The following is a 12,390-nucleotide window of genomic DNA, read 5'->3' on the forward strand; positions in this document are numbered from 1 at the left end:
CAATATGTTCACCTCTCTCTGTCTTTCAGCTTGTTTTTTCCTCTACTTTTTCTTGAGATATACAAAGCAAAAAGCCTATTCAATTCATTTAAGTCGCATAAACCTTTAATATTATATATTAAAATGAGGAAAAAGCCTAAAGATGCATAGGTCATGACAGTCACTGATGATTTCTTTAATCACACAATGCCACTTACATTAGTAAGGATCCGATTATCATTTCTCCAGTAGGCTATGACTTGTTAACAGCCTGTCATAGAGCATTGATCCTAAATGTTTGTAGTTCATGAATGCTTTGGAATACAGATCTTTTTAAAGACAACACTCAGTTATTGCAGTAATGGCACTGAAAGTGTAAAAATAGTTTTAGTTAAAATAGTAATTTTAAGTTTTAGGGAACTATTTTTGATTTTAGATTTTAAACAAAATATGTATTTTACGAAAGAATTTGGACTCTCAAACTGCTAGAAAATGTATCCAAAAGTTGATGGGATATGGAAAGTTGATGGATTTTAAGGACAGTTTCCATGGTACCGCAATGTCCAGTGTTCAAAAGGGCTTTCACAGGATGAATTTTTAGTGTTTCAAATGATTTTCAAATGACCTAATTATATGTGATAAGGAAAAAAAGCAATAAAACAGCGCACCAAGTCTCCCACTATACCAGGACACTGACAGTTAACAGGGTAAAGCACATAATGGTGAAGTTCTGGCCAACTGGCGGGTAACTCTGTTTTCTTCACTTAGGAAAGCCAATTTTTACTCTTATTTGGCACTTGATGAGTGTTAATTTTGGACTTTGGTTGATGTAAGTCTTGTGTCTGGGATTTATGGTAAAAGAATTTCCGAGTTATCCAACCGAAAGCCTGAACCAGCTGAATGAAGTCAGACCAATATTAACTAACTCAAAAGAATAAGAGCAGGGAACCTCGTCATCAACGTTAAAGCATGAATGAATGACTGCGTTGGCTGACATTGGAGAGAGTGAACATATGAACTCATTGGAGTATAGCGTGACACAGACAGACGGTGGGCCTGGCCAAAGTAAAGGCTCTGTGGAGACCTCTGGGGTTTCAAATCCCACTTCTCCAAAGTTCTGCAGATGTGGCCGCCATTCAGGGCCCTGTTAATATGTAGTTGTCTGAATGATTCCCCACAGCCCTGCTGGACAGCCAATTCTCATAATGCTTTAAGACCATTTAAACCACTAGGGGCATTTGTGTTTCTTGTCTTTCAGTTGTCATATGTGGAGTGAGTGTCAATGGCATATCAGTGCTGTAGGGTGACCCCCCATCCCGTTTTGCGTTGTACCGCACAGCATTTTCACCCCTTGTCCCGCCCGTCGCATATTGAGAAAATGTCCCGCATTTTCATCAGTCTGTTGGTTTTTAATTATCATATGAAGAAAACGTGCATGCGTTGTTTTGCATTTTTAAGAAAGCCTTTTATTTATTCTTTTTGCGGCATAGTTTTTCACCTATATTTAACAGCGCTTCGTCAGAAGTACAAATACAACAGACGTTTTTTAAATCCTATCCAATGGTTGAAAGGAAAGGAGTAAACACGGTCACTAGTAGGTTGTGAGTGACGGCTGTCAATCAAAATGTGGAGCGGTGATTCGTTCCATGTGTTCACTGTCAGAAAACAAATGGATAATTCGGTAAATTTAAATTTAACAGGACTGATCAACTTGTTGCCTGCTGTGGTTGTTTTAAATCACATCCTTTCTAAAAAAATATGAACGTTTTTGGTTTAATATATTCTTAATATACGGTAGGCTATAACAGTGGTTCCCAACCCTGCTCCTGGAGTACCCCCAACACTGCACGTTTTCTTTGTCTCCCTAATCAAACACACCTTATTCAACTCATCAGCTCATTAACCCATGTGATAATGAGCTGATGAGCTGAATCAGGTGTGTTTGATTAGGGAGACAAAGAAAACGTGCAGTGTTGGGGGTACTCCAAGAGCAGGGTTGGGAACCACTGGGCTATAAGACTGTCAATGATCTAATTTCATGTTGTTTTATATTTTATTTGTTCATTATTTATTTTGTTGGATTTTAGTTGGACTTGGTCAGAACTGTTTCAAAAATAGTTATCTGCATGATGCCTGCTGCCTTTTGGCTCAGTGATGTTGAATGTAAATGACATGTCAAATAAAGACATGTCATGTTACATTGTGATGTAATGGTGTTTTCTGGAAGGAACTAAAGAACAAAGAATTTTTATCAGCTGAAAGGCAGAATACAAATGTTTTTATTAAGTTAGATAAACATTATATAACAGTTTCAGGTTATGTTTTAGTGTTGGTAACATGTCCCACATTGTCCCACACAAACTTATTATCGTCCCACATTTGGTTTGTTTGATGGTGGTCACCCTAGCTGTCACTTCAGCTTGTCTAACACTCAAACGCTGTCAGGTATTGAGTGAGTTTTGTCTTTTTCACTCAGAAAGACATATTCTCAAACCAGACTGACATTAATGGAGCAGCTTTAACTTTCACAGGAAGGTTTCCAAAAAGGAAACTGATTGCACATGTTTTATAAAGAGAAACACTGAGCATGATGTTTTCATTGAGACCAAAGTTTTCAATGAGTCTGCATAGTATTATAACTATTAATAGCCTTCTATTATAACTGATATTCACATCACAGATCTCCCTTTGATTTATCATACATGAGCTGAGGGACTTAAATGTTTAAAGGAATAAAAAGAGACCAGCAAATAAATAAATAAATGAATGAATGAATGAATGAATGAATGAATGAATAAATCAATGAATGAATGAATGAATGAATGTTTGTTTGCTTGCATATATACCAAAAATATTCCCACATTTTTTGAAGCATTGAGCTTTTTAGCCAATCACTGACATGTCTATTTAGTGCAAAATGCAATGGCCGGTCAAATGTTTTAAAATAAAAATGCCACAAAGTTCAGTGTGAGCTGTTTTGTAGTGTTATTTAGAACTAATAACTATTAGCATTTTTAATTAACACATTTAATTTATTTTAAAATTGTAAGATAAAACTAGGCTAAGTAGTTCCAATATTTTTGCTATGGTACCGAAATCCGTACAGAGAACTGTGACGTACTGGTATTGGTAGCGGCTGAATTTTGGTAGCGTGCCAACACTAGTGATTTGTAATGGTGATATTTAACAATTCCACAAGGTGCTGTTTAGCCTCTTTCTCAACTGGTTTTTCTAGGAATTTCTCAGAGGAAAGAGGCAAGGAAAAGATTTCATAAGAGCATGCTGATAACAGATGTAGCCTATACTAAAGTAGTATCAGTCAATCCTTGAGATCAATGTGAAATCAAAATCTGTTTTAATGCACATTCCTAGTCTTTTAGTGCAAAATTACTCAGTGCTTGTCATTCAAAGAGAAAAATGTTTGTCATATTCTTTCATCAAATTGGAATATCTCCTTCTTTTCAGCCACCTGCTAAACAGAAACCTTCTTTGATGATCCAATCAATTTCAGATGGATTTTTTTTTTGTCTCATTAAGTGTTTCACTCAAAAATACACCATATTATGGAAGTTTAATGGGTTGTTTGAGAATGACGTTTCATGTTGACCTTAAAATAACTTTAGTCTGAGGTAATGACACTTCACAAATTTAGAAGAGCTTGCTATAAAGTTTATTTTAAATTACATTATATACAACATACATGTACACTTCAAGAAAGCAGTGAGAACCTTGTCACGAATAGCTCAATAATATTTTTGTGCCCCTTTAAAAATAAGAAACATCCTTTGAAAAGCAAATACAAAAGACATGCAACAGACAAAAAAATAAGAAATGATGAAATATTCATAAAAATATTTGTCATGTAGACTGATCTACAACCCACTTAAGACACAATCATTTTACTATTTTATACAGAAAGTGCTGCACGCAGTACCTTAATAAAGTGTTAAATTACCGTTAATAAGCAAATATTACATTGTAGGTCACTTGATGGCCGTTGTCCCATGCATAAAGCATGCGTTCCTTAGGGTTGTAGTCGATTTGTGTGGTGTAGCTGTAGCTGTTTATAAAAGGGAGACGGGGAATCATCTGGGTGTGTGTGTGCGTATCGAACGCGTAGGAAATATTGGCATGCGTGCGCTCGAAACTGTCAATGGCGTACAGAACGCCGCAGATGACGAAGCAGTTTCCATAGTAGTTCCTCCTCAGGCCCGTCCTCCAGCTCTTCACTTTCTGTAAGTCAGAGGGTTGAAGCTTGCTTAGGATGATCACTTCCTGGTGAAATCCCTCTTCGTCCAGAGCTGGGTACACTAACCATAACCCGCTCTCGTCCACACTAAAGTTAACGTCTGAATGTCCTGCCCAACCCCAGGGGGCCTCCTCCTCCTCTAATACTGCATCATGAAGGGTGGTCCAGGCTGCTACGTACCGGAGACGAAGATCAAACCTGATTATATCACGAGAAAAAGCTCTATTGTAGAAGAAAGAGCCACCGTAGACGACATGGCCGGTGCCAATCCAGTTATAAGGGAGTTTGTAGGAGTTGCTGAACTGCCCTGTGAGAAAAAGAAGAGAAAGAAATGTCATATATCTTGCAGGGGTCGATCATGATCCTGTTGCAAGGGACCCCCTTCCTAAAATATAAAGGCAACTGTATATTTGCATGTATAAAGATTAAGAATCATTTATGCTATGTGAGAAAAGAAAGTATGATTTGCTGTCTTCAAAATTGAATAATTGGCTTTTTATAATATTGTAACTGTACTACTGTAGCTGAAATGATTAAGATATTATCTGTAAGATGTACTTTGTGTTTTGTACTTTTACCATACATTTTTTGTAATACCACTAAAGTTATGTTATATTACTTTATATATTACGTTTACTGTATTACTATGTATAAATGTGAAGAGAAAAAGTTTCAATCTAAAAAATCTAAATAAGGGTGAGTACGATATTTTTAATTTTTTTGAAAGAAGTCTCTTATGCTCACCAAGGCTGCAATTATTTGACAAAAATACATTAAAAACAGCAATATTTTATTAATATTATTACAATTTTAAATAACTGTTTTATATTTTAATATATTTTAAAATGTCATGTATTCATAAATTCATTCTAATATGCTGATTTGGTGCTCAAGAAACATTTCTAATTATCATCAATGTTGAAAACTGCTTAATATTTTTATTGTGGAAACCGTGATACTTTTTGTCAGGACCCTTTGATGAATAGAAAGTTCAAAAGAACCGTGTTTTTTCAAAAACAGATTTTTTATGTAAGATTATAAATGTCACTTCTGATCAACTGAATAAGTCCTTTCTGAATAATAGTATTCATTCCTTTAACCTCTAACCTAAAGCTTTTAAATAGTAGTGTAGGCTTATATGCAGATTTGTTATTATTTTGTACAGTTATGGTTCCAACCAGTCCAGTTCCAATCAAACTGTAAGAATATACAATTTGATAAAAATAAACTTTTTTTTATTTTATTTACACTGTAGACCCCCTTAGCCTCCCTTTGCAGACCCCAAGTTAAAAATATACAGTACAGTATGCTTCAAATGACTATTTTAAAGTCAGATGTACCTTGTTTAAAGGTGTCCATATCACGGAATTCCAGAAGCTGGTTCCCATAGTAGTAGTCGGTCACATAAATGACTTTTCCATTGCCTTTTGGGTCTCTCATCCAGGCACCTTCATTTTTGCCATATGTGTTGTGTGTAACAGGATCGGCAATGCTTGCTAATGTGTCCTTGCAGATCCCTGTCAACAATAAAAAAAAAGATGGGAAGAATCTATATATCACAGATCATACAGCCCCTTTAAACTCTTTTAGTTAATAATCATCAAAGCGGGCTCTAGATTCAAGCTTACCTTGTTCTTTGGTCTTCTTTGGGGGTTTTGTGTTTGTCTGAGTCGTAGCTTCATCCCAGCTAAGTTTGGACTTCTTTGTGGGTGCTGTAACACTGGCCAGCTGTTTTGGCACTGCAAGAGGAGTTGCAATGCCTGTTGTATTAGTGCTTGGTGTCGTTGTGGTAGTTAAAGTCACTGAGGTTGGCAGGATTGCCCTTGCTGTTGTAATTGTGCCTGACTTCTTGGCTTTTATAGTCTCTCCTTTAGTTTGCTTTGTCACATTTGGCATGTCTGCAGCAGAAGGGTCGAGCTTCATTAAGGGTGTCTGGGTCACTGCTGCAGGAGTTCCAGGTCTTGTCACAGATGCAGATGCCTCTTGCTTATGGAGCTGGTCCTCAATTATTAAATCCACAGAGCCATCGCCACTTACAACCTCGTGTGCTGCTGTGGCAACTACTGAGAGAAGAAACATAAAATGCTTAAATTGAACTTGTTTGTAAAATTTCACCTGTAGTCTGAAAATAATGGGTCTTACACAGTGCCAAATTTGTAAATGAATAATTGCCAGATCAAAAACAGCAATGAAAAGGCTCTGTGACCGACACTGACCATGCATACAACTTACAAGTAGTACAAGACCATACAAGTTTTCCTGGAATGTGTCAATAAATGGTGATCTCACAACTATAAGAGCATCATATCTTTCTGCATGGCCCTAATTACATGTGTATAGTGCTGTTGAGACCAAATATTATTCCGTTGATCTGTGATATTCTTTTGCCTTTCATTACATCGATTTCTGAATATGACTTATCTAACTCCCGTTGCGTGTGTTGCCCACTATCCTGATTAGTATTAGCAGTTCCATCTTCGGGATCTCTTTTGATCCGAAACACCATCAGCTTTACTCATGGATTTGGAAAATGAAAATATGCTTGACTGTCTTTTTGACATTTTGGCGATATTTAATTATTTTTATTAGAATAATTTGTCAGGTATATACACACTCTCCAAAATGTACACTTTACTGCGCACAAAACAATAAGCAGTATGCACCAACCAATGAGAGTGATTTTGAACTTAAAAAAAGCTGATTGGTCAAAAATATATATGCTACGGGCCAATAGCAAAAGATAACCTCCAAATACATCTGCATAATCCAACGCTGACTCTGTCTCTCACATCACCATGTAATGCACTTGTTAATGCTGGATCGTTTAAAAACAAATGCCGGAATGCAAAAATACCAAATCTGACATTTTCCGAAACAGGATCCGGCTCAAATGAAGCACTGGTCTTACAGCATGTGTCTTGCCCAAGCTCATGGAGAAAAAGTCTCTCTCCACCATCACATTTTACAGAGCCCCTTAAAGGTGTCATCAGATGCAAAATTCACTTTTATATGGTGTTTGCATGTAAATGTGTCTTTGCAGTGTGTGGACACACCACCATAGAATGAAAAAAATCCATTCACTCCTTTTTTTTAATTCCTCAAAAAGCCTAAACACTCTCAATAATCAAGCCGTTTGGATTTTCTGAGCAATATGATGCCATATTGCTCTTGCTCCGCCCACGACCACTGACGGCCTGTCCCGTATTAGCATATTTCGATCTTAGCCATTTGTATACTGTCTCCCAAGGCATCACTTTACGTGTCTTGTGTCCACACCCACCATGGAAGAGAGGGGTGGGGTGAGCAGTTGTTCATTATCATTTAAAGAGACATGCACTGAAACAGGTCGCTGTGAACAAAGCTGTTTTTGAGGAGGTAAAAAGGGTGTTGTTTTATACAACCATTGAGGAATTTTAACCAAAGTAAGTTACAAACTTTACATGAAGACCCTAAAGAATCATACCAACTTGTGGAAAATGGGCATCCAATGACCCCTTTAAGGGATGTGGTGGTGGGAAAAATTTGGGATGGGAGATTTTTTGTAAAAATCTTTTGCGTTCCCTCGCAAATCTTTTGTGTTCCCTCACAAAGATATTTGCGTTCCCGCGCAAAACCTTTGCGTTCCCTCACAAAGATATTTGCGTTCCCGCGCAAAAACGGTTGTGAGCTCGGACAGACACTTCCTGTTTAATGTCCCGCTGGCAGTGTTTCAGACAGCTCCGTACGTTAACAATGAAGAGTTTCATAGTGTTTGAACTTGGACTCAAATGTAAAGAAATGCGGCCAGTGAGTGCTTAGGAGTTCAGTAAAGCTGGCAATATATTCACAGATTCAAATTCCCGGATCAATATTCGTGAGCTAAACGTTGTTAACACACAAATGACACCTATTTACAATCATAGTAACGTAGACAACGAGCTACAACCCAATTTTCCTCAAAATGAGCTTTATAATGTAAATTTGTCTCTAAGCATGCGGTTGAGAGACCGTCTGGTGCAATATAGCCCAAAAAACGTGACTACAAAAATAGTCACATACATAGAAATAGGATAAGTCTGGTTTTTAAAACTGATCCAGTATCCAGTATTATTAGGGATCATCTATTAAAACCAGTACCAAATCAGCATCTAAGTATGATTTCTGAAGGATCATGTGACACTGAAGATTTTAAAATATACTAAAATAGAAAACATTTTAATTGTAATAATGTTTCACAATATTACTGTTTTACTGTATTTTTAATCAAATAAATGCAGCCCTGCTGAGCATAAAGAGACGTATAAACAGTGACCTCAAACTTTCGAATGGTAGTTTATTTATATGCATAAATATTTTGCAATAAATTTTACATATATTGATTTTAAACTTACATTTTGCTATAAATTAATAGTTGTATATTGTTTTAATTTGATTACATCATTTGCAGTAGTTCATTGCCTCATAGAAGACATTAAGTACACAGATTTTCATATACCTTTTTGTTTTACATTGAATTTTGTAATGTTGTGATTCATTTCAAAACTGGTTGGATTAGTTCATGGTTTAGAACTCATTACTGAAGTGTTTTTTGAAAACCCTATGGATAAAATAAATAGGGAAAGTAGTACTTCTGGAAACAAGGTTGCTGTTAAAATAATGTGGGTGGCCACTATGTAATGCTAATGAGTGATTATCAGTGTTGAACTTTCATTTAGCTTCTTGTTGAAACACAATAACTTCTTGTTGTTCCTTCTTAGTTTTTTTCCTCAGTTGTTAATATTTTTGATAAACACAGGAGCTGCAACTTGAGGTCCAAGTGTAACAACATACATTTTTAAAATGGATATAATAAAGTAAAAAATTCAGTAAAATGAGATGTTGGACACTCACTGTGCTCTTCCCCCTCACTATCCTCCATCGTGTTGGCTTTGTAGAAGGTCATGCTTTTGATGGTCATGTCATTGGGACCTGCTTTGGTCTTCGCAGGTTTATGTGGCTCCTCCTGATCCCCAGAGTTGCTTCTCTTCAGCACAGGCTTGCTGGGGCCCTGATTCCCAACAAACTTCTCCTCATATTTCCTCTGCTCAGGAACAGTCAAATTGCCAGTTAAATTATTATCTTCACAAATGTATGCAATTATCACTGCATCAAATAAGCAGCATTAATTGTCTCTTTCCAAGCCGCCCATTTTTGTGTGGCTGCATAAATCTCCTGGATGAGATGGGGGAATTTGTGGTGTATTAATGACTTGAGCATGCTGTGGGAAAAGTAGTATGGCTGTAATCGACTACAGTATTTCTCTACTGACATGTCTTCAAGCTCACAGTAAATTCAACCACTGTTTCCACTGGGCAGGGTTTAGTACTGGTGGCTTTGCCCTTTGCATGAATTTTATAAATGACATTTGCAGTGTGTATTAGTTATATGTTGGCAGTTGCCATCTATGTGAAGTGAGACAAATATCAAGGCATTTGTAATGGATTGTGCTAGTGCGTCCTGTATCTGTACCTCGGTGTGAGCAAACGCCGCGGCCACATTCTTCTGCAGCGAGGGCTCCAGCACACTGAGACGCTTCTTCTTCTCTTGCCGCTGGTTGGAGCGAGGCCCCTTCCCCTGCGCTTTTTCACCTTTCACGCTCATTTTCTCCTTTGTCAAGTTTCCGGAAAACGACTGTAGGGAGAATGTAAACACAATAGAGATCCATGGGTGGCAGTTCCGCCTAAACCACCTGAACTCAATTCCCCTTTGTCCAGTGGCAACATTTGAAAGGACACAGTGATTTCTGTTGCCATGGTAATACTGAATAGTGCACAGAAGCAACATTGTTGTTTTAGGGAACAGTATGATTAAAAATAAATAATGTGACAACCTGTTCTTGTTCTTAATGAACCATGACTGGATTGGTCTGCTAATGTGGTAAAGGAAGCTTAAAGGTCCCGTATTATGTCCCTTTTCACAAGATGTAAAATAAGTCTCTGATGTCCCCAGAGTGTGTATGTGAAGTTTCAGCTCAAAATACCCAACAGATCATTTTTTACAGCATGTTTAAATTGTCATTTTTTGGGGCTCAGAAAAACGCGCTGTTTTAGTGTGTGCCCTTTAAATGCAAATAAGCTGCTGCTGGATGACCCAGGGGGCGGAGCTTCATGAGCTCGCGCTCAGTCTCTCAGGACAATTTCAACTCACGGAATGATGATAATATCAGAAACTCTCAGTAACTGTGTTCATTTCGAGTCGGACAATAATGCCTACAGATTCAGAGTGCTGTATAGAGATGAAACAGGTATAGTTTAGTAGTTTAATTACGGTTATTATAACGTATTTGTCATCTGCTTGTATGTATCCATTATTTATTAATAGCCTACAAGTCTGCTGTCTGAATGATGATCAAACATATACTGATGAGTTTAATAAAGTTTATTGTAGGCTACATCACACAAAAGATGAAGCGTCAGTTTTACTTCAGAAAATCACCGTAAGAGCTGAGTAAACACAGTAAGTTATAAGAAGTGCGCAAGTACATAAACGAATTTCGGTAGAGTTGAGGGAGCATTACTGCGGAGGTTAGTCAAAAAACGGTTCTAGTGACGTCATTAAAGAAGGAAGTAGAGGGATGTAGTCCAAACGGGCCGTTCGATGTAGGCGACTTCTGTTAAATAAAATATCTCGCTTGGCATTGAACTTTGAGCTTTGTAATTTTACAGATATTATTTATGCTCTAACAGCAACATTACACACTAACTAAAGTTTGAAACATGGGATCAAGAAGAACGGGACCTTTAACTTTTTTTTCTTTTACCATCACAGCACTTTTTTACTAATAAAAAAAGAATAACTTTTTAGTTATGGCCCACACAGCAAGTAATTAATTTACTGATTTATCATTGAGTGTGTAATAAATGTAATGTACTATATATATATAACTCACTCACTTTCTCTATATTATCGACCCGTTCCAGAAGTTTTGTTGTGACGGAGTGAAGCTTTAATAAGTCCATCCCATAAAATGCTCCCTCTAGCAGGTCCATTATGGTTGAAAGCTGAAACATTAAAAAATAAGAGTTTAGAGGGTTAATAGAAGTTATTTATAATATGCATTTATTATTAAAACAAGTCATCAGAATAAATAGGATAAGTCTGGTTTTAGAACTGATCCAGTATCCAGTATTATTAGGGATCATCTATTAAAACCAGTGTTGTGATGATTCCCTTTACCTTGATATCGTCCCGCCCGGCGTCTTGCAGCTTCTTAAACCTGAAGTCTCCCTCACAGGGGTTCAGGGCGGACGGAGGGGCGATGCAGGCACACTTCTGGCAGCTGGGTCCTGTGACTGTCTCCACTGTGTAGAAGTCCTCAGCCTTGGCATGACCTTCTTCAATGCGCTTGCATGCGCTCCTGCTCAGAGGCCTTACTACACACTTACACCGACAGTCTGAGCCCTCAGAGAGAGTCTTCACCTTATCATAGTCCCCAATGAGCTATTAGAGTCAAGAATGGAATCATTATTATTTATAAAGTATAAATAAAACAAAATTATTAACCCTAATTAAAGTTTTCAAATATTTTAAAATAGTGCTTTATAGATTATAATATTATGTACATGACTTGACATATATATTATGTGTATATATAAATTGGTAATGCAAATTCTTTAATAATATAATACAATTATTGTTAATAATATTATTATTAATGTAAAATACACTCACTAACTATCATACAGTATGTTCATGTAATCATTTGATTTTTAAAAAAGTAGATAACCAAGAAGAATTACCTGTGTTAAGATGTTTTCTTGATTGTCCATTTCATCTTCTAGAGTTGCATGGTTATCTATATTGTCAGCAGTCTGTTGCTCCGTCACACTTGCACGTGTAAAACAAAACGCGCCACAGCAAAAAATCAAAAACAATAATTCCATTATACAAATTCTTCAGACAAGAAGAGCTGCTAAAGCAATTTTAGTAAGATGTTAAGGTGAAGTATTTTCTTTGTCTTTTCATCCAAGAAAAAATGCAATTATTCTTCATGTAATCTATGCATCAATGGTCCATTAATTAATGAAGATGTAAAAAGTGCCCCTGGTGACGTCAAAAGGGTCCTTGGTTTGGTGAAAGCAGATGCTTATGGTTTTTACAGACAGAAAGAAGACCTTCAGTGTGTTGGATAGCCAGTGATGAAT

General features: G+C 36.9%; 1 protein-coding gene across 2 annotated transcripts; it reads right to left on the reverse strand.

The window, feature by feature from the left end:
• Window positions 1–3,629: 3,629 nt before the first annotated feature.
• Window positions 3,630–12,390, reverse strand: olfml2bb (olfactomedin-like 2Bb). 2 transcript variants are annotated; one of them, XM_084120461.1, is made up of 8 exons: window positions 11,986–12,390; window positions 11,423–11,686; window positions 11,140–11,247; window positions 9,716–9,877; window positions 9,098–9,287; window positions 5,857–6,291; window positions 5,569–5,745; window positions 3,630–4,535 (listed from the first exon to the last, which is right to left on the reverse strand). In XM_084120461.1, exons 1-8 carry the CDS (start codon window positions 12,127–12,129, stop codon window positions 3,937–3,939), a joined length of 2,079 nt encoding a protein of 692 aa, XP_083976587.1. In that variant the 5' UTR covers window positions 12,130–12,390; the 3' UTR covers window positions 3,630–3,936. The 2 variants fall into 2 exon arrangements, with proteins under 2 accessions (XP_083976587.1, XP_083976588.1); XM_084120462.1 differs by having other exon boundaries at window positions 5,857–6,288; window positions 11,986–12,241.

This window comes from Abramis brama, assembly GCF_963993115.1.
Source record: "Abramis brama genome assembly, chromosome: 7".
Taxonomy (NCBI): domain Eukaryota; kingdom Metazoa; phylum Chordata; class Actinopteri; order Cypriniformes; family Leuciscidae; genus Abramis; species Abramis brama.